General features: G+C 41.8%; 1 protein-coding gene across 10 annotated transcripts in view; it reads right to left on the reverse strand.

Annotated features, from left to right (window-relative positions):
- clasp2 (cytoplasmic linker associated protein 2) overlaps positions 1 to 23,627 on the reverse strand; it is a 673,953-nt gene that overhangs the window by 319,203 nt on the left and 331,123 nt on the right. For all 10 annotated transcript variants that reach the window (XM_068032254.1, XM_068032248.1, XM_068032247.1 and 7 more), the window contains exons 10-13: positions 10,827 to 10,919; positions 9,393 to 9,538; positions 6,471 to 6,606; positions 2,683 to 2,753 (exon numbers count right to left, since the gene is read on the reverse strand). In XM_068032254.1, the coding sequence (XP_067888355.1) occupies positions 2,683 to 2,753; positions 6,471 to 6,606; positions 9,393 to 9,538; positions 10,827 to 10,919 (446 nt within the window). The remainder of the gene's footprint in view (positions 1 to 2,682; positions 2,754 to 6,470; positions 6,607 to 9,392; positions 9,539 to 10,826; positions 10,920 to 23,627) is intronic.

Genomic DNA, 23,627 nt, shown 5'->3' on the forward strand with positions numbered 1-23,627 from the left:
TGGTTGACATTTGGAATTTTAAGTTAACAGATTCCGATAATGTAAATAAGTTACTTTTGCCCCCTTAGGTTACCATGTGTCACATAAACATACATGGTCAACTGTAAATATTTCAGGGTTTCTGCTACTCAAACTTGGTTAGCAAAGGATAATCTTGAATTAGCCTATTTCTTAACAGACTTAGCTTATTTCTCAACCCACCAACAATCTGTCAGTGGCCTTATAATCTGAAATCTGTCTTTTATTTTGCCTTACTGAAACAATGTAGGCCAGGTCTAACAAACAGACTTGACTAATGGAGCACCCATTGTGCTGCTCCTAGTAGTGTGGGAAATGGAGTGAGTTTTCGATGTCATTGCTATCCACTTCAGCCTAAGTTCACAGCAGTTTGCCTAAAATGGCAAAATTGATAAAGGAATAGATCGCATACAAATACGATTAAAAAATTCAACCTTAAGGGTCTCAGATATAATACTTGTCATACTATTAATTCACCATTTAACATAAAAGTAAATTTGTTCTTTCCTGGCCAAGTATCTCTGAACAGTTTTGAGTTAATTCCATGATCACAGATGAGCTTTTTCTTTTTTCTTTCACTTCCTATCGTGGTTCATCCTGAACTGGTCATTAGCGCTGTAGTGCCTAAGGAGATTTTCCTCCATTGTGAAGGCTCTAATGATCCACACTTGAACAGTGAAATCAGCCAGCCATACTGGGACTGCACCATGATTCTGGGCTTGGCCGGCTGATGGATTCCTGTCCCAGTGAGCAATATCTAAAGCATCATCAAAGCACCTTAAGCATCCCTTCTGGCCCATTGCAAAGAGCAATTCCCTCCAGAACATAAAAAGCACCTTTATAAACTAAACTGTAAACTCAGAAATTTTATTTAGTGGTTTAAAATGCCCAAAATGCTGAAAAAGATAAAGAAAATTATAGCACTCATACTTTAGTTATTCGTAAATGAATTGCTCTGTCGTACAAACACCCTGGGTACTTCAGTTCCACAGAAATTGGAACAAAACTTTAATTCTTGCTCTCTCTTATACATAATTTCTTTATAGGAGTCAAGAATACCCACTCCTTTCCTACTTGCTGTTGTGCAGTCTGTGTATTGCTAGCCCACAAGAATAGGGCAAAAATGACTACCACTATGATGATTCATCTGTGTTTCTCTCTCTCTCTCACAGGTGCACATGCAAACACTCCAATAGCAGTTGGATTCCAACCAAGAAAACCTAACCAGTTTCCTTAATAAGAGTCCGAGTTCAGTACAGTGACCAAATGTCTGGTATACTTGGAAAGTGGTACTGGTATGAATTTCTGTTGTGCATTAGACTCTCGGGTGCCTCAGTTACTTCTTTAAGACCCCCAGCATTCTTTACAGTCTGGAGAATAAATTTGCCAGCCAATATCTAGTTACTCCATATTGTCACCAATGGCGAGTGGTAGAATAAAGAACCCCCTCAGTGAAAACAGGATACCATGACTTTGCACAAGCTTTTCTCCTAGGTTTCACAGGGTGCACTGATGAGCATTCTAATGAAGCAAGGCTAAACGTAAACCAACAAATTCTTACTTTACATGAAAATCTTATCTCAAATGAATAAAATATAGTTTTCACAAAAGGTTTTAATTTCCTATTGCCACTCAATGTCAAAAATAATGAATTAAGAAAACTCTATCCTTTATATAGGCATACCTTACTTAATAAGAATTGTTGACTGGCTAACTTAGAAAATGAGACATCTCTGCCCGTTATTCCAGAGACAAACCTTCCAACAGCCTGCCTACAACTCTCTCCCTTTCACCTGCTAGAGAGAGGAGGATAGAAGCTTAAACTATATACTGTCACTAGAATTCTGTGTTGAGGATTGACTCCAGGCAAACTACCAAAGAAAAATGACCAAAAATAAAAACAGGAAATGCTGGAAATACTCAGCAAGTCAGGCAGCATCTGTGTAGAGAGAAAGAGTGTTAACATTTCAGGTTGATGACCTTTCATCTGAATTCTGAGAGTTAAACCTTTACAAAGAGAATTTAACTTATTAGCAACATCATAATATAAACTAATCTGAAAATCTATTCTGGCCTAAATAGTAAATCTCATGATACACGACAAGCATGAACACAGCCTGATGGCAATCTCTTAATTCGTTAAATCATTGAAAATTAATTGACAAGGGCTAAGAATTGCTCTCATATATAATCTGACCATACTCAGCCTCAATTTATACACTCAAACAGGACTGAAGACTATTCTCCTGAATTGGAATAGGCATGTAAAATAAAAACATCTAAATCCACAGCATGCACTGGCCTGAATATTAATATTCAAAATTTGGATTTAAATTAACCTGAAAATTGCTTTGCATTCATTGCAACTGCACAGAGCTCATTACCCACTCAACATTTAAATTAATAATTCTGGCTCAGGATGTCACAACCATTGAGAGAATAGAGCGAAGAAAACTAGAATTACACCGGCAATAAAAGGTTATGGAACGAAGTGGAAAATGTTCATTTTCCAAGTATTGACATTTGAAAGCTTGCTGAAAACAAGTATTACAAAAAAGGCGACTTGCATGGTTTTGTCTTGGCTTTAATCAGCTACACAAACCATAAGAACATACAACCTTCCCTGAAAACAAAAGATTGAAAGCATTTATTCCAATGTCTTACCTCCTCACAGCCACTGACTTTGAAGTACAATTGCTAGTTATTAAGGGAATCAACCTTGGAACGTGAGTGTGCTGGATGAAATAAAATGTTGTTAGTATCATTTCCAAGCAAATTAAGTCACACTATCACGCTCTTTATCTATATTGCATGCAAATAAGTTTTTTTTATGGGATGAGAAAGACTGAAGTAGTACTGTGCACACATCACCAAGGGCATGAAAACAACCATCTGAAGATTTAAGCTCTTTGACCTTAATCCTCAAGAAAATTTCACATTTTCTAAGGAAAGTTCTCTGTCACTGGAGTAAAAGAAACTGTGGATTATTGAAATCTAATTTGGTCTATCAAGTCAGTTCCTGCCATAACCAACATGGACTTTATCCAACCCACCATAAGAACACAAAGACCATAAGAAATATGAGCAGGAGTAGGCCATTTGGCCCCTCAAGCCTGCTCCACCATTCACTAAGATCATGGCTGATCTATTTTTGGCCTTAATTCCACTTTCCTGCCTGCCCCCCATAACTCTTCACTCCCCTATAGTTCAGAAATCTGTCTAGCTCAGCCTTGATGTCCCAACCAGCACTGTTCTTTGAGGAAGAGAATTCCAAAGGTCAACAACCCTCTCAGAAGAAATTCCTCATTTCTGTCTTAAATGGGAAACCCCTTATTTTGAAACAGTGCCCTCTAGTTCTAGATTCCCACATGAGGGGAAACAGCATCTACCCTATCAAGCCCTCTCAGAATTTTACATGTTTCAATAAGATCCCCTCTCATTCTTTTAAACTTCAATGAGTAAAGGTCTAATCTGCTCAACCTTTCCTCATAAGACAACACCTTCATCCCAGGAATCAACCTAGTAAACCTTGTTTGAACTGCCAATAAGGAGGCCACATTCTGAAAAAAAATTCTGCCTGCTGTATACTATTTTCTAATGGGTTAGGGCTAGTCATCGTGCACAAAGCTGAAATCTACTTATATGAGCAGAATATTTCATATTCCCAGGGTCCAAGGCAACTCCAGATGGCTCCCTTTCTTGCAGAGGCATTGGTGAGGGAATGGCACTGCAGCCACAGTTAAGGCGTGGCTGCTCTGTGACCAACACACAGAAGCCAGACGATTTTTTTTTTAAAGGACAGTGGACGACATGCGAGACAGCTAAGATTGCCCACTTGTACAGATTACGTGAATAGCTTTCCAAAAGGCAGAATAAAATGCCTTCTGCCACTGGCTCATGGGATTGGCATTAATGTATTAGCATGGATTGAGGTTTGTTAATGGATAGAAAATAGAAAGTAGGAATAAACAATCATTTCAGGTTGGCAGGTTGTAACTCGTGGGGTGTTGCAAGGATCAGTGCTTGGGCCTCAGCTATTTAGTATCTGTATTAATGATTTAGGTGAAGGCACTGAGAGCAATGTATCCAAGATTGCTGACTATTGTCATGATCCTGTTTTTTTTTTCCTCCGGGAAATATGTGGTGTGTCTTTAAGACAGAAAAGGAGCCGTACTGCTTTAAGAACCAGCAAGCCTCAGGAGTTAGAGAAAGTGCATTCTGGTTGCCGTTAGATACAAGCAAATGGAGATGGAACCAACCAGCTTCAAAGAATACATCCTGGTTACCCGGCAACAGCCATTCAAGGACCAAATATACAATGTTGCAATTATCTTTGAAACTGGCTTTTTAGTCGAGACAGTCTATTCTAGCTGGGGAAACAGAGAGAAAGCGGTGTGTTAGCACCTGAAAGGAGAAACAGACCATCTAAATTGAAGGAAGAGAGTTTAGTCGGTTTATTTATTAACTCTAAAAATTCTAAAAAAGTTAAGCCAAAACACAAATCTCTGATAATTTAAATTGAAGGAAGGGAAGTTAGACTGTGACAATCTTTTATCGCTCAAAACTCTAAAGCCAAATTGATTGATTTAAAAAGTGTTTGCAAGTCATTAATTGTTGAAATTCATGGCTGGAGAAGGAAAGCATCACTTACTACAGGAATTAAACTACGGACTGTTCTACTGTTGAAGAACCTTTTTCTCCCCCATCGGACGGCTGTGAGGACTTCAAGCAACATTAGACCATAAATTTGCAAGGACTCTAATTTTTTCTATTTTAAATGTTGTTTATATCTTCATAGTGTTTAAGAATTTAGTTTTTCTAATGAAACAGTTAATCTGTTGATTTTGGTTTGGTTAGCCTCATTCGGGGGTTAATAGATAGTACAATTTGGCTGGGTCTTTCTTTAATTTGGAAAGTTTAAGTGATATGCTGGGCGATCTGTGGAGGGACAGGATTGAATGAACAGTGTGTTTCTCCCACCACAATCAGAATCATATATTTTGATTGGGGGCTTTGACTGGAGCAGTCGGTCGTAACACTATACAAAGATAGGTGGGAAGGTAAGCTGTGAAGAGGACACAAAGAAGCCGCAATGGGATATGGAAAGGTCAAGTGAGTGGGTAAGAAGGTGGAATATAATGTGGGGAAATGTGAAGTTACCTACTTTGGTAGACAAAACAGAAAAGCAGAATATTTTTAAGAGGGTGAGAGACAAGTAAATGTAGGTATTCAGAAATATTTGGCTGTCCTTGTACATGCATCTTAGAAAGTTAACATGTTGGTACAGCAAGCAATTACGAAGACACTTCATTGCTGGAGGGGAAGGGGGGGGGCAAGCGGGATTGGAGTATTAGGGTAAGGAAGTCTTGTAGCAATTGTATAGGGTATTGGAGAGACCACACCTGGAGTACTGTGTACACTTTTGGTCTCCTGACCCAAGGTTGAGTGAGTGCAACAAAGGCTCATTAGATTGATTCCTGAGATGAGAGTGTTGTCTTATGAGGATAGATAGCGTAGAACGGACCTATATTTTCTGGAGTGCAGAAGAATGAGATGTGGCCTCATTGAAACGTACAAAATTCTCAGAGGGCTCGACAGGATAGGTGCTGAAGAGCTGTTTCCTCTGGCTGAACAGTCGTGAACTAGGGGGTCATAGTCTCAGGATAAGGGGTTGGCCATGTAGGACTGAGATGAAGAGAATTTTCTCCACTCAGGGTGTTATGAATCTCAGGAATTCTCTACCCCCGAGGACTGTTCAGCATAATCAAGACTGAAACCAATAGATTTCTGGACCCCCAGGGAATCAAGGGACATGATGATACGACGGCAAAATACAGCTGAGGTAGAAGATCAGCAATAATCCTGCGGAATAGTGGAGCAGGTTCTAGGGGTTGTATGGTCTATTCCTGCTCCTATTCCTTATGTCTTATGCCACAAGACCTGTAGACAATGCTGTTGATTGCCTGAACTCGACTTTCACTTTTGAACATAGGTTTGTGACCAAAGAAAATCTGATGGAGGGAAGCAAGGTCTTGCATTATGCACAATTGGGATTTTTCTCAATTGTACATGCACTCCACACATTTCAGCAGCATTACCATTTGATCGAATGCTGGCTCTGCAGGAGGCACTGAGTCAATCATCCAGATGTGTATGCTTTTTTAAAAACTGATCATACCAACAGACACTTGGTAAAAACGCTGGCAGCAAAGGCCGGTTTAACAACAGTGTCTGGCACCGATGATGCATTCTGCCAACATCGGATCTCGAATACTTCCTGTAGATCAGTGAAGCAAACTTATGGAAGTAAGACTCCTTCAGCTCACGACCAGTATAAAAGACCTCAGTAATTCCTCCTTAACTGTGCAGGATGAACAAATAAGAATAAAAAAAGACTTTAAGAGATCATGAAGACAAGTTCAAAGAAAATATTTATAACACGATGTACTCACACGGATGATGCATCTAATTGCTGCTACTCCAGATGTTGCCATCACCTTTGCACAGTTTGGGACGAGGTTAAATAATGTAGGCACAATGGCTTCAGCACTATGATCAAATTTGTTGCCTAGAAGTGTTGACAGGTGCCTGTGTAATAAAATTCCAACAATGACCTTTGACCAAAATGAAGACACCATTTTTCTTGTTAGATAAGCTGGTACCAAAAGAATAATGATTGGATTTGTACAGTTAGAATGTACAGAAAGTAACCCAAATTCTGACTGTCCTGTAGAGCAGAATTTTTTTTTGTTACCCAAAAAAAAGAGTTGCCTTCTTGGGGAACAATGTTTCTTAATAGCAAATTACACAGACACACGAGATTTAAAATCATCAGACTCAACTAACCTACCTTTCATTTATCCAATGAAATGATAATATGCCAATTCTTGAAATTTTCTTAATGTATTTTGAAAAGCACATTACTTAAATCTTCTTTTTAAAGTACCATTTTGGTGATACATAAATTAAAATTGGGCAATGGAACTCACTGCCTGTAAGGGAAGCAGAGGCAGAAACCCTCAATTCATTTAAAAGGTATCTGGATATGCACCTCAAGTGCCAAAACCTGCAGGGCTCCAGACCAAATGTTGGAAAGCGGGATTAGGCTGGGCGGCTCGTTTCTCGGCTGGCGCAAACATGATGAGCCAAATGGCCTCTTTCAGTGGCACAAACTTTCTATGATTCAATGAATTCCCTCTGCCATGGACTTTACATAATCCACTTAAATTCTCAAGCAAGGGTTCTACAAAGTATACCATGATTTCAAAGTTAATTGAGCAAAATTCTAAAATATTAATCCATCTTTATCATTCACCTCGGGCTGCTGACGTCCACCAACATCATGCAACTGTGGGGTGGGTGGGCATACTTGCATATGCCCTGGATGATGAGTTTGACAAATCATATACATAAGCTGCCATTTTTCTATTCATTCATGGGATGTGGGCGTCGCTGGCTAGGTCAGCGTTAATTGCCCATCCCTACTTGCCCTTGAGAAGGTGGTGGCGAGCCATCTTCTTGAACCATTGCAGTCCACGAGGGGTCCAGGTCTTGCTGCATTTCTACATGGACTGCTTCAGTATCTGAGGAGTTGCGAATGGTGCTGAACATCATGCAATCATCAGTGAATATTCCCACTTCTGATCTTATGATTGAGGGAAGGTCATTGATGAAGCAGCTGAAGATGGTTGGGCCTAGGACACTACCCTGAGGAACCCCTGTGGTGATGTCCTGGAGCTGAGATGACTGACCTCCAACAACCACAACCATCTTCCTTTGCGCTAGGTATGACTCCAACCAGCCGAGAGTCTTCCCCTGATTCCAGTTTTGCTAGGGCTCCTTGATGCCATACTTAGTCAAATGCTGCCTTAATGTCAAGAGCAATCACTCTCACCTCACCTGTTGACTTCAGCTCTTTTGTCCATGTTTGAACCAAGGCAGTAATGAGGTCAGAAGCTGAGTGGCCCTGGCAGAACACAAACTGAGCCTGCCCAAAATAGTACATTGATCGACACTAACAACTATCTGTCAATTCTTAACTCCACTGAACAGCATTTTTGAATGCTGTTCATCTATATATTTCTTAATTGGTCTTCTTTCTTTCTTTTTTTCTTTTGGCCTCCTTATCTCGAGAGACAATGGGTAAGCGCCTGGAGGTGGTCAGTGATGTGTAGAGCAGCGCCTGGAGTGGCTGTAAAGGCCAATTCTAGAGTGACAGGCTCTTCCACAGGTGCTGCAGAAAAATTTGACTGTCGGGGCTGTTACACAGTTGGCTCTTCCCTTGCGCCTCTGTCTTTTTTCCTGCCAACTGCTAAGTCTCTTCGACTCGCCACACTTTAGCCCCGCCTTTATGGCTGTCCGCCAGTCTTATACCTTGGTACAATCAGTAAACTTTTTAATACAATTCTATTCTTAAAGTCATTTATACAGTAACTGAAGGACTCTACTCTGGGACACATCTATTTTGTATGTTTCCAATCCCTTCTTTCTAGTGACAGAGCCATTTTAAAACCGAAGTAACTACGTAAAATTCCATAAGCGTTAACCTACTTTAAAGATCATATCTTTACACTGGACCAGAATTTGCTTTAACAGGGCATCTAACAGCATCTGCCATTAGTTAGACTGCCCTCTGCATCCTTCAGCTCAAAGAAAATTGCCCGCAAAGTTGCAGAAAGTGGAAGCTTATAATGGGGCAATGAGGAAAACAGGGCATCTGACACCCTTGTGAACAAGGCAACCAACAGGGTATCTCCTTAACCAATGAGGCTTAAGGGTTGGGAAATAAACAGGAAGGACTGAAAAGGAAGGTGAATTAAAGAGGGATTTAAGGCAAATCAGGTAAAGAAAGAGAAATAGAGTTTAAAATAGATTGGATTAAGAGAGAGAGAAATACTTCAAAGTTGCCATTTTTAAAATCTCCCCAAAAATTCAAAACCTGAAGAAATGAGACTCCGCACATATAATAGTTAATTTTCAGTGCCAGAAAGATTGATCAGCAGTGATTAACACTCATCACATCACTGAAAAGGTACTAATGCTTGTAATGATTACACTTAACATTCTGTGGTGAGTTGAATGGACAATTAAGCCATTAGCCTTGCTATTATTTTGACAGTCTTCTCACACTCCAACAATTGCTGGATGCCACAAAAGTAATTTAGGTTGCTTTAAGTAAACGTTTGTATTTGTTTACTTAAGGATGCTTAAAAAAAAACCTCAACACAATAGACTGGTAAGTATGTTCTTGAAATATTTTTAGGGAAAGCACAATCCTGTAATAGAATTTGACAGTAGCACATCCTTACTCCAACAAATCAGTAATATTTTACAATATATTGAGCAGGTCAAAGTATACTTCCAACAGTACTTACGCTACAGTAATGCAAGCTTCCCTGACAACCTGTGATCGGAGATCTTTAGCTGACAATTTAAAAGCTCCTTCTAATAATCTTAAATGCTGAAAAAAACAGTCATATTCTGTAGCTCCAGCAATCAGTAGTGATCGAATCTTCTTGAGCTAGGAGGAAAAAGGAAAAGTCTTCAATTATCTGTGCACTAAGTCTCCTGATGGCTCAGTGTGTTTAAACTGTAAGTATTTGAACTGAACAGATCAGGAAGTTAAGTTTAATCCTTGGTCTGGCTGAGTTAGCTGATTATAGCTTCTATTGTAGTAGCAATGCTACACCTGGCCTTTGATTTGCTAGGTTAGGATGGGGATTAAAAGATAACATGGGTTCCCATTCCTGATCAATATCGAGCAAACCTTGCTGGAAATAATCATGCATCTACATCAAGTGAGGCTATCATCACACTCAACTATGATGGCCACAACAACTAAATAGCTTGTCAACACTTATTGTTCAGATTTATAAATGAATAGATATCAGAGGTAATTGACAATACTCCCAAGCAAGGTGGCAACACTTAAAGGAGAGGAGACGTACAAGCAAAATTAGTAGAGGAAAACTGGGGAAGGGAGGAACCTAGGCATTGGTTAAGTCAAATTTTCAGTAGTTTCCTATAAAACTCAAACATTTTCCAAGTGAAGGAGAGGGGGACAAAAGGAAGGAGGAACAGGAGAGAAGGAAACAAGAAACATAAATCCTATCATTTTGGGTTAGATTCAAAAGAGGATAGAGATGAAAGGACAGTACCCCATTGCAGTAGTCAGTTCTGACATCAAGGCTCCTTATTAAAAATAGATAAAATTATATCTTGGTGAATTTGAGTTCACAGGGCAAAATGTGCTTGATTAATGATGAATTATAAGAAATCTCCAGGCCATTAAGATGAATAGTATAGCAAAATAAAATCACACTAATGCAGTGGGGTATGATCTCCAGATGTTGAGTTTAACACAATAAAGAATTTCATCTTGGCCTTTCAAGTGTCTGTGTGTAGGGAAAAATATTTCTGCATGTTGGCACAGTGGCTAGCACCGCAGCCTCACAGCTCCAGCGACCCGGGTTCAATTCTGGGTACTGCCTGCGTGGAGTTTGCAAGTTCTCCCTGTGTCTGCGTGGGTTTTCTCCGGGTGCTCCGGTTTCCTCCCACAGCCAAAAAACTTGCAGGTTGGTAGGTAAATGGGCCATTATAAATTGCCCCTAGTACAGGTAGGTGGTAGGGAAATATAGGGACAGGTGGGGATGTGGTAGGAATAGGGGATTAGTGTAGGATTAGTATAAAATGGGTGGTTGATGGTCGGCACAGACTCGGTGGGCCGAAGGGTCTGTTTCAGTGCTGTATCTCTAGATAAAAAATAAATAAAAATAAAAATCAGCCTACAAACAAATGAAACAACTTACAGCATTGGCTCGCTGATCCCAGTCATGCTTATCATCAGACAGAATTTCTCTTATTTTGTTCAGCGTTTCTTCAAGTTCTCTATTGGAATAAATCTGAAAGAGAAGAGTTATAACCAAGTAGACCATTTCAGCAAGTACATCATTTTTACTGAGATTTTTATCTCACAAAAGAGTACATGATCTTGCAACAGAATAATTGGTAACAATCACACAGCTGACAATGTCAAAACTATTTACTTGAGAGATCACTGATTGTTCAGGCTCAGGGAAACCCACTGACATTTCTTTCCCTGATTTTCAAAATCTGGAAGCTATGAGTGCAGATGGTTAGAACTTGAATTGTATCCCAGATGTGTACTACAGAACTAAAATATATGCAAGACTAGCTGAGAGTTTGAACCTAACAAGGTCATTTCCTACATAATTTTGCACAGGTTTACACCAAAACTACAAGAACAGTTTCAACCTGTTGTAGTGATGTTTATCTTCCATAAGAGCATTCTCCCTTTTCGCCATCACCCAGCGTTCCCTCAAAATATAGATATCCCTTTTAATTTTCAACCAAAATATGTCACTTCATATTTATCGAAATTGAATTCTATCTGCCACTTTTTTTTTTAAGACCTTCCACCATTTTTCCATAGCCTCTTGCAGTTTCCTCTGGTCCTCAAAATGACTTCCTATATTTATTGCATCATCTTCAAATTTGGAAGCCACTTCCAGCCACTGATCCAAACCACTAACTTACACAGTGAACAGAAGCGGTCCCAGAACAGAACCCCATAAGACACCCCTACCCAGTTTCAACCACTCTGAGAAGCTGCCTTTAACTCATTTTCTTTGTTACCTTCTAATTAGTTTTTAATCCAATTTGCTATCCTCATCTTATTCCATAATCTAAAATCTCTTCCAATAGTCTCCAGTGTGGGATCTTGTCAAAGGCCATCAGAAAGTCATTCGACTTGGGATATTGTTGGATACCATTATAGGGATAGCCTCAGTATCTTATGGGCTTTTCTGAAAAAATTGCATCACTTCTTTCTATTCATGCATTGTCAGACATACCAATACACTTTCCACACCAACTTAAATAATGAGCTAACCAGCTAGATGCCCAAAAGTGTTGTATTGTGACTTAGCATAGCTGAAAAGGGAACCTTCCAAGTACAGATTGGTGGATACAAGAAACATCAGCAAAAACTGGTGATTCATTTTGGTTCCTGGAGTCCAGGTTGAAACTGGCTTCAGCCTGGTCACCATTCTTCGGGCCTACGGCAAGAGGGCATATGGTCACATATCTATTCTTTGAGGGCTGAGCTCCAATGTAGATTAAAATTGTTGTGTACAAGATACTTGCCAACCAGGTCTCCATCGTATTTCAGAACTGTGAGAAGCAACAGAAAGACTTTCTTCCTGTCCTTGTACAAGATCTAGTCTAAAGTGATGATGTGGATTTGGTCAAACAGGGGAAATAATGACAGAGGAGGAAGGATTTGCCCAACACCAAACTATCCCCGAATAATCTAGAGAGATCAACTTATTAGTTTCATCTTTTTGCCAATGCCACTCACTTAAGAATTTGCATTAAGCTGTTGGGACAAATAAACCTGGTACATAGCAGTGCAAATGGACATCTAGAACACAATGGTGGTTGCTGTGACCCATCAAATCTGCTCTATTCAACTGCAGAATTTCATACAATTAGTTAATTTTTTTTCTATATAAAGACAGTTCAAAAATTGACAGCATCTGGATCACTTCAATGCGTTCATGGAAAACAGAGTCCACATTTAATCCAATCTAGAACAATGCCCTAGTCGCACATTGAAAGGAGAGGACTTGTTACTCAATTGACTATTTTTCACTTCTCCTTTACAGCACAACGTATGCATTGCGCTAAAAGATTTAGAGCAGGAAAAAACAGTACTTGAACACTTATAAGCAGGCTATGCAATACGTATTTGTCATCAGGCTTCCAGAAACATACTGCTGACCATTTCCTAATACAGCTTCTGTAATGCCATCACAGTTGCTGAACTGTTTAACAGTCAACTCACAGTACATGTACACCAGCTGTTACACAAAAACAGAACCAAAACTAAATGAAGTCACCCCAATAGAATTAACACTATTTATTGTGACATTGATCACAAGTCCTGCAGGGGCAGGAATCGATGTTGCAGGTTCCGGATTTAGATGTTTCAGTAAGAACAGGGAAGAGTGGGGGGGTGTGGCATTGTTAATCAAGGAAAGTATTACAGCGGCAGAAAGGACGTTTGAGGACTCGTCTACTGAGGTAGTATGGGCCGAGGTTAGAAACAGCAGAGGAGAGGTCACCCTGTTGGGAGTTTTCTATAGACCTCCGAATAGTTCTAGAGATGTAGAGGAAAGGATAGTGAAGATGATTCTCGACAGGAGCGAGAGTAACAGGGTAGTGGTTATGGGGGACTTTAACTTTCCAAATATTGACTGGAAATACTATAGTTCGAGTACTTTAGATGGGTCTGTTTTTGTCCAGTGTGTGCAGGAGGGTTTTCTGACACAGTATGAGGACAGGCCAACCAGGGGCGATGCCACATTGGATTTGGTACTGGGTAATGAACCCGGCCAGGTGTTCGATTTAGATGTAGGTGAGCACTTTGGTGATAGTGATCACAATTCGGTGAGGTTTACCTTAGCGATGGGCAGGGACAGGTATATACCGCAGGGCAAGAATTATAGCTGGGGGAAAGGAAATTATGACGCGATTAGGCAAGATTTAGGATGTGTAGGATGGGGAAGGAAACTGCAGGGATGGGCACAAACGAAATGTGGAGCTTATTCAAGGAGCAGCTAATGCGTGTCCTTGATAAGTATGTACCTGTCAGGCAGGGAGGAAGTTGTCGAGCGAGGGAGCCGTGGTTTACTAAAGAAGTTGAAGCGCTTGTCAAGAGGAAGAAGAAGGCTTATGTTAGGATGAGACGTGAAGGCTCAGTTAGGGCGCTTGAGAGTTACAAGCTAGCCAGGAAGGATCTAAAGGGAGGGCTAAGAAGAGCAAGGAGAGGACACGAGAAGTCATTGGCGGATAGGATCAAAGAAAAGCCTAAGGCTTTCTATAGGTATATCAGGAATAAAAGAATGACTAGAGTTAGAACAGGGCCAATCAAGGATAGTAGTGGGAAGTTGTGTGTGGAATCAGAGGAGATAGGGGAAGCGTTAAATGAATATTTTTCGTCAGTATTTACAGTAGAGAAAGAAAATGTTGTCGAGGAGATTACTGAGATACAGCCTACTAGGCTAGATGGGATTGAGATTCACAAGGAGGAGGTGTTAGCAATTTTGGAAAGTGTGAAAATAGATAAGTCCCCTGGGCCAGATGGGATTTATCCTAGGATTCTCTGGGAAGCCAGGGAGGAGATTGCAGAGCCGTTGTTGTTGATCTTTATGTCGTCATTGTCGACAGGAGTAGTGCCGGAAGACTGGAGGATAGCAAATGTTGTCCCCTTGTTCAAGAAGGGGAGTAGAGACAGCCCTGGTAATTATAGACACGTGAGCCTTACTTCGGTTGTGGGTAAAATGTTGGAAAAGGTTATAAGAGATAGGATTTATAATCATCTTGAAAAGAATAAGTTCATTTGCGATAGTCAGCATGGTTTTGTGAAAGGTAGGTCGTGCCTCACAAACCTTATTGAGTTTTTCGAGAAGGTGACCAAACAGGTGGATGAGGGTAAAGCCGTGGATGTGGTGTATATGGATTTCAGTAAGGCGTTTGATAAGGTTCCCCACGGTAGGCTATTGCAGAAAATACGGAAGTATGGGGTTGAAGGTGATTTAGAGCTTTGGATCAGAAATTGGCTAGCTGAAAGACAAAGGGTGGTGGTTGATGGCAAATGTTCATCCTGGAGTTTAGTTACTAGTGGTGTACCGCAAGGTTCTGTTTTGGGGCCACTGCTGTTTGTCATTTTTATAAATGACCTGGATGAGGGTGTAGAAGGGTGGGTTAGTAAATTTGTGGATGACACGGAGGTCGGTGGAGTTGTGGATAGTGTCGAAGGGTGTTGTAGGGTACAGAGGGACATAGATAGGCTGCAGAGCTGGGCTGAGAGATGGCAAATGGAGTTTAATGTGGAGAAGTGTGAGGTGATTCACTTTGGAAGGAGTAACAGCAATGCAGAGTACTGGGCTAATGGGAAGATTCTTGGTAGTGTAGATGAGCAGAGAGATCTTGGTGTCCAGGTACATAAATCCCTGAAAGTTGCTACCCAGGTTAATAGGGATGTTAAGAAGGCATATGGTGTGTTAGCTTTTATTAGTAGGGGGATCGAGTTTCGGAGCCACGAGGACATGATGCAGCTGTACAAAACTCTGGTGATGCCGCACCTGGAGTATTGCGTGCAGTTCTGGTCACCGCATTATAGGAAGGATGTGGAAGCTTTGGAAAGGGTGCAGAGGAGATTTACTAGGATGTTGCCTGGTATGGAGGGAAGGTCTTACGAGGAAAGGCTGAGGGACTTGGGGTTGTTTTCGTTCGAGAGAAGGAGGAGGAGAGGTGACTTAATAGAGACATATAAGATAATCAGAGGGTTAGATAGGGTGGATAGTGAGAGTCTTTTTCCTCGGATGATGATGGCAAACACGAGGGGACATAGCTTTAAGTTGAGGGGTGAAAGATATAGGACAGATGTCAGAGGTAGTTTCTTTACTCAGAGAGTAGTAGGGGCGTGGAACGCCCTGCCTGCAACAGTAGTAGACTCGCCAACTTTAAGGGCATTTAAATGGTCATTGGATAGACATATGGATGAAAATGGAATAGTATAGGTCAGATGGTTTCACAGGTCGGCGCAACATCGAGGGCCGAAGGGTCTGTACTGCGCTGTAATGTTCTAATTCTAAAAAAAAAGTCGTGGGAGTCAGTTGCCAGCGATCGCTAGAGCTGGCGGACAGCCATAAAGGAGGGGCTAAAGTGTGGCGAGTCGAAGAGACTTAGCAGTTGGCAGGAAAAAAGACAGAGGCGCAAGGGAAGAGCCAACTGTGTAACAGCCCCGACAATCAAATTTTTCTGCAGCACCTGTGGAAGAGCCTGTCACTCTAGAATTGGCCTTTATAGCCACTCCAGGCGCTGCTCCACACACCACGGACCACCTCCAGGCACTTACCCATTGTCTCTCGAGATAAGGAGGCCAAAGATACACTGATCTCCGGTGGCACTGCTCGCTATAAACCAGTTTTACAATGAGGCGCTTATATCAAGAAATGCAGAATTTACTGTTATAGTTGAGGATAAAGGATGTGCTGTGATGCAATACCTCACAACCAATCATGCAGTTTTCATCCTAAAGTACAATTACCCTTGCCAACTTCTTTATACAGCACCACATCAATTTTACTCTCAATAAATTTTCAAGTGCCTCGCTCAACCCATGCGTGAAGGAGGTTTCCATCAAATTAGTGTAACAGCTACTCTCTAGTTGGTATGTGCTCTCACGACCAACAGTGCAATTCAGCTCTTAATTTTAAACAGAGAGGGTGTGTGCTGGCTGACTATATGATCAATGTTTGAAGCAACTTTCTTTCATGTTAGGCAGGTTGTGAGAACACATGCATTTTAAAAGATGCTAACGATGAAAAATGAAGTACCAATGAATGGAATAACTAACTGGAAAAAGTATTTCCCACAAATGTTTGAAGTGTGAGTCACTTACACCAATTTCTTCTGCACAATATGGTTAATTTCCTGTGGTTCTTTTCATGAATAAAAATTTGAAACAAAAATCTGCCCTGTACAACTCCCAATTCATCTCAATAATTTTTGTTTTTTTCATCTTGCTCATCCTCTCAACATCTCAATAATCTGAGTTTTGCATTTGGGCTTTCATCCTACGCTCTTTTTTGTAAATCCTCAATTTGCTATGTTCTCTCCTGTACGCTGCTCGTATACATTCTGCTCTCTGTATTTGTATGCTTTTTTTGCTTATGTCTGGTAGTCATCATATATCTGATATATTTTTTTCTCCCTCTGAAAATCTTTTGTACACATAGTTGCTATTACACTGTTTCTCACGTAGGTAATCGCTAGCTCTGCAACATTGCAATACCTGCATGCGTCCACATGCACTCAAACTTGGCCACACATACTTATTTTTTTCTCAGTCATTACTCAAAATAGATGAGTTCTTGAAAATCATTTTCCTGCCAAAACTCAACTGAAAGCCCCAGATTCACATTTACTTTATTTTGATGTCTTAAGGAAAAATGAACTGTTATAATAACTCAGCCTTCCTGTTGAGGTGGACAGTTGGCCTGCAGATATAGGTGAGCAATCCATGCTTGGAGTTTTCACCAGAGTATACACAATCAGACTGGGGTTTATGTGGGGGAGGCAGGAGGGTTGGCAGGGGGTGGTGTCATTGTTTAGAGTCCCTTCAACTGACAGTGATAGCTCTGGAAAGTCATTTGAAAACTCTATGTTAACTTCTCAAGACAGACCACCTCATTTGGAAAATACTGGTGCATATTTTTAAGCATGCAAAATACTGTCCAGGAAAGCTTAACCACTATATTGTAAAATTTGCAATTTTCTTGTATCAGAATTATGTTACAAAGTTTATTTCCCATGCTACGTTTTGCAGTTAGTGAGAGTTCAAGAATTTTCAAAAAATCTTTAAAGCAGCCTCATTTATTCCCCTTCTCTTATTGAAGGTTTTGCTCACTTGGTTGATTTTTTTTTTAAGGCTTTTAGTAATTCCTCTCTGGGGATTTGACTAGATGTTTTCCATCATACCTACAGCTCTGAGTTGTTGTCATTTTATGAGTGTGAAAATTGAACAAATCAGTTGAAATTTGTATGCGTGCACAAGTATATATGCCCGGATTTTGCACTCACCAGTCATTCCACTTACGACTGCCCACAGTCTATTTATGGGCTTTTGCATGACAACTTAGAAGCAATGAGAGGCTGAAGCAGTGCACCACCCTCCACAAGGAACCTGGGACAAGCATGAACAGAGCAAGCAGCAGCATACCTCTTCAACCAATCAGATTGAAGAATCTTCACTGACTCACGCAGGCCTGGATTTTAGCCCGGAGGCAAGTTACTTGTGATGGGGTGGTGCTGTTCTGAAGTAAGGAAATCTGGAAGAAGCAGTTTCCTGAATGTCCTGTGGTTGTTAAATGTTTTTCCATTCGTTGCATACCCACAGGTAGCCTGATTGACAGGCTGGAAGCCTTTCAAGCGAAGAATCCTGCATAACAAGACTGCAGCCAGGGGGACCAGGTAAGCCCAGTGTTGGGGGTTCAATTGTGACAAGAATTGTCTTGAATGCTGGGGTGGGTCAGATGGCAGTCATGGGCACAGTGTCAGATGGTGGTGGTAGGGAGTAGACAGATCATGGGGGTGGGGTGTTTACTGGGCAGCTTGTTGGGCCTGGAAGAAACACTCCTGCCCCTCCTTTCGGCAAGAGACGCAGGAGAAATGTAACAAAGAACTTTTTTTTATGCAGGAGTGCTAATGACCTGGAACTCGCTGCCCACGAGGGTGGTGGAAATGGAGGCAACCAATGATGTCAAAAGGAAACTGATGGACGCTGCACGAAAATGAACTTGCAGGGCTACAGGGATCAAGCGGGTGAGTGGGACTGACTGGATTGCTCCATGGAGAGCCAGCATGGATGTGACAGGCTGAATGGCTTCCTTCTATGCCATAAATAACTATGACTCAAAAATCTGGGTTACTCATTTAACAATTAGTCAATTTAACTGACAAAGTTTAACACAAATAAATGGTCCTCAATCTCTTTCTCATTTATGTTGTTTCTTTTTTCCGTGTCTCTGGTCACCATGTCTCTACTTCTCTGTCATTTGGTTCACTGTCACACACCACATATTCTCACTGATCAGTCTCTTTCTGCTCACTTCTCTGTTGCTGCTCTTCTATTCCTCACTTTCTTTTTTTTTTCCAAATTTGGTCAGGACATTACAAGCAGCAGATTGTCAATGAGGGGATTAATCTGCTCAGAGCTGCAGACATTGTATTAGGCTGCCAGGAGGTAACCAGCAAAGGCTGCAGGCTGGGATTATGGAGGCAAGATAATGCTGCAAGCACGTATGATACAACAGTTTTAATGAAGCATGATATTCAGCGTTCCTCAAACTACTGCTCTCGCTGTTTCCTGAGATATATATTCAATGTCATGTGCCACCCCATGGATGCGCTCAGCTTCTATCTGCAGCAGCATGACCCACTCCCTTTCAGAGTTGTCCTAGTCCACGGTTCCATTTTATCCTTCACCTCACCTGGTGCTTTAACAAAAAAAAGTCTTCTTCCTTTCAGGCGTCAAGACCCACAAGCTTCAACAACTCTTTAATATCAACACTGTTCTAGATCCTTCTTTTCACTTGCCTTTGACTCCCCATCTCTCCTTCCAATCTCACCCATTGCTGTGTTTTTACTTTCCCCTCAGACCTTCCCCTCTCTGACACTGAATGATCAGGACTCAAAGGGCTCAGCTTCATCCCCTTATGCCCCACCTCAATTAATTTTGAGCGCAGCATGATGCTGAGCTCTTCTGCTGCTGCCTTTACATCCATGGCCACGTCTTTGGCTAGGAATCTTACCCCTTTCTTCTGTCTCCAGAATTCTCATTCTACCTGGGCCCCTCCCTCTAGCAGCACACCCTCTCCAGATCTTTTTATTGAGAACTGCCAGCGTGACATTGGCTGTGTAAATTTCTCTGATTCCCCTCACTAACTCAAACCTGCTTTCCTCTGAACTTGCAACACTCAGGGACAACCTTGACATTGTCATTAAACCTGCTGAACTGTTGTTTGACGACGTACCTCTATCTTGCAGAGTCTTAACACTAACTCTCAGGCATCTCCTCCTACCTATAAGAAAAGCAAAATACTTTGGCCCCAGTCTATATGCAGATTAAAGTCCACCACAATTAATGCATAACCTATGTTACAAGCTCCAATAATTTCCCATTTAATGCTCTGTCCACTAATATAACTATTGTTAGGAGGTCTGTAAACTACTCCCACCAGTAGTTGACTCCTGCTGTTCCTAATTCCCACCCAAACTGATTCTACTTCATGATCTTCTGAGGCCAGATCCCTTCTTATGAATGACCTTATGTCATCCTTTACTATCAGGGCTACCCCTCCTCCTTTGCCATTCTGTCTGTCTCTCCAATATATTGTGTACCCTGGAGTATTCATTTCCCAAACTCGATCTCCTTGTAATCATGTCTCGGTAATGGCAATTAGATCTAGATCATTTATCTCTATTTCTGACACAATCTTTCTTATTACAGATGCTTTGTGCATTCATATAATGTACTTGCATTTCATTTTTCTACCTCTATTCCATGCAATGACCTAATTTGCCGATGCACAATTTTTGTTAAACTCTGTCCCTTTATGTTCCATTCTGTTGGCATTTACCCACATCAACATCCTGCTCCGACGCCCTGTCCGCTCTCTTTGGATTTTTAAATTTCCCTCTACCCAAATCCTCCCCCACACAGGCCCGTTAGTTTAAATCCCTGTCCACATCCCTAGTTATGTGATTGGCCAAGACACTGGTCACCAACTTTGCTTCGAATTTCCAGTTCTGCCTTGCCTTTACATGGTCAATCTCCAACTCTTCCCTTCTCTGCCATCACTTCTTGATTTCTATTTCTGGGAATAAGCTGTCCACTTACTCCCAGATACCTTGATTACATTTCCTCCCACCGCACTTCTTGTAAGGACTCAATTCCATTCTACCAGTTTTGCCATCTCTGCCACATCTGGTCGTGAGATGCCACCTTCCACCCCACACGTATTCCTTTTTCCGCAAACAAGGATTCTCCTCCACCATGTCTGGCAGGGTCCTTTACTGTGTCTGTTCCATTTCCTCAGCTTCTACTCTCATTCTCCAGAAATGGGACATGAAAGAATTTGACGGGAAGAATGAATCTTTTAAATTTATCGCATTGGGGAACTGGGAGTCAATGTTGATCAGTGTGAATAGTAAAGATGAGAAGTGGAACTTAGGGCTGGATTTTGTAGTCCTGCCGCCGGAAACGGCGGTGGGCATGGAACATGCTGGCCATTCCGCACGGGACCCACGCGGCCACGACACTGTGATTATGCTGTGGACCACTACTTAACATAATGACAGCTGCTGCCCCCACGCACCCCCCTCAAAGTCACATCACGGGGCGGCATTGGCAACACTGTTCATGGCATCACCTGATGCAGGAGCAGGTTCTGGCGCCATTTTTAAAAGGCTGCCAGCCCTGCAAACAAAATGCAGAGTTGTCCCCTTCCCCCCATCTATAAAACAATGCAGAGTTGTCCCCTTCCCCCCATCTATAAAACAATGTCGAGTTACCCCCTTCCCCTCATCAATAAAACAATGCAGAGTTGCCCCCTTCCCCATCCATACAAAAAATGCAGTGTTGTCCCCTTATACAGTCATAGAGTTATATAGTACGGAAACAGGCCCTTCAGCCCATCATGTCCATGCCAGCCATCAAGCACCTAACTATTCTAATCCCATTTTCCAGCACTTGGCCCGTAGCCTTGTATGTTATGGCGTTTCAAGTGCTCATCTAAATACTTCTTCAATGTTCTGAGGGTTCCTGCCTCAACCACCTCTTCAGGCAGTGCATTCCATATTCCAGCCACACTCTGGGTGAAAAGGTTTGTCCTCAAATCCCCTCTAAACCTCCTGCCCCTTACCTTAAATCTATGCCCCCTAAAAATAAATAAATAATGCAGAGTTACCCCCTTCACCTCATCCATAAAATAATGCAGAGTTGTCCCTTTCCCTGCCTCGGTGGCAGCAGCTTCTCGTGGACAGGAAAGCGTAGGCGCGGGTGCCGCACGTCCAGCTCAAGATCACGGAATGATGGGAAGATTGTGCCAAATTACACTGAGATGTACGCAAAGAGATATTTAACATATTTAAGCCAGGGTCCTGTCGCAGAGCCACGGAGGTGCCACCACGGAGCTTCCCCGCCCCTGGGAAGATCGGGTTCGGCCATCCCAACATCAGGTTCCATGGCAGCCGCTCCCGCTCTGATTCTCTGCACCCCCCGCCGCACCACGGAACCTGCTGTTGGATGTACAATAAGATCCAGCCCTTAGCGTGGAGACATGAAGGCTATGGTACTGTTTTGGCTGGGTTGGAGTTTATGGAGGATTCAAGGTGGAATGCCAGCAAAGGGTTATGGAGCAATCAAGCCTGAAAGTGAGAAGGACAGTGGCAGAGGTGGGCAATATTGTGGAAGTAAGTAGTCTTAGTATTGAATTTAATATGGGTTTAAAGCGCAGCTCAGGGTCAAATAGGACACCAAGGCTACCAATGGTCTGACTCCCTGACTCAGCCAAAGACCAAGGACAGAGAAAGGGACAGAATCAGTAGCAAGAGAACAGAGAACATAGCTGGAAACCGAAGATAATTGTTTTCATCTTTCCCTTGTTGCGCTCAAGGACATTTGACTCATCCAAGCCATGAATTTTAAAAATCAATTTGACAGCATGGAGGCAGGCCCACACATTCCTTTATATAAATGCAGATTAATCTCCACGAACATTATTCACGTTAAACAGATGACACACAGGAGTGTTACAACATGTAATAAAGTCTGATGATTTGTTGTGATAATATCCTCGAAATTTCCCCATGAACACAATCTTACCCATCAGTTTCTTGACTCACTGGTGCTTAAAAATTTAATCAGCAGTACTTTTATTGCCAGTGTTCACCCTCTCTCAACCTCCCTAACAGCGCAAGAAGTTTCCTCTGGCACACTGGCAAACAACTGCGCCAAGAGCACATGCTTCATGTGTCAGCAACTTAATCTCAATTCTAATTTTACATAGTGGCAGTGAGTAACTGAATTGCCAACAGTATGGAAATTAATTTGATGTTTGGCTAATTGAGAGAGGCAGAGTGAATTTACTGATTTGCCTTGTTCTTTCTTTTAATGGTACTTGACCATTTCTATTCATAATTTCTTGAACTTCATGCCAGATGGTTCTCATTCCTGCTTTACGTTGCGGCTGACTGAGACACCCCCTATTTGTTGCGACTTGCTGTTATTTCATGAATATCAAATTTGATTCAAAGAAGTCCAAATGACATAGAAGTGTATTCATATAAGGATTGTTTGATGTCTCTAGTGAAACAAGATACACATTACAGGCACCTCTTACATAAATTAACTTGAGGTTATTCTCAGGATGTGGGCCACTTTGGCCAAGCTGCATTTTTATAACCCACCCTTAACTGCTCTGAGAAAGCGATCGTGGGTATTCCCCTTCAAATGCTCCAGTCATAACGCAGGACAGCACATTGGCGCAGTGGTTAGCACTGCAGACTCACAGCTCCAGCGAACTGGGTTCGGTTCTGGGTACGGCCTGTGTAGAGTTTGCAAGTTCTCCCTGTGACCGCGTGGGTTTCCGCCGGGTGCTTCGGTTTCCTCCCACAGCCAAACACTTGCAGGTTGATAGGTAAATTGGCCATTGCAAAATTGTCCCTAGTGTAGGTAGGTGGTAGAAGAATTGAAGAGAAGGTGGGGATGTGGTAGGGAATTTGGGATTAATGTAGGATTAGTATAAATGGGTGGTTGACGGTCAGCACAGATTCGGTGGGCCGAAGGGCCTGTTTCAGTGCTGTATGACTATGATTACATTATTGGGGCTTTACTATGTAAAAGGCAGTTAACGTAGCTACCAGTGGTAGAAGTGGTCCTTCTGCTCCTGCATCCCCCTTCAAGTTGCACCCTTTATTTTATACTGTCTCTCCATGTTCTTTCTACCAAAAAGAATCAC

The sequence above is a fragment of the Heterodontus francisci genome, chromosome 5, assembly GCF_036365525.1.
Source record: "Heterodontus francisci isolate sHetFra1 chromosome 5, sHetFra1.hap1, whole genome shotgun sequence".
In the NCBI taxonomy this organism is placed as follows: Eukaryota; Metazoa; Chordata; class Chondrichthyes; order Heterodontiformes; family Heterodontidae; genus Heterodontus; species Heterodontus francisci.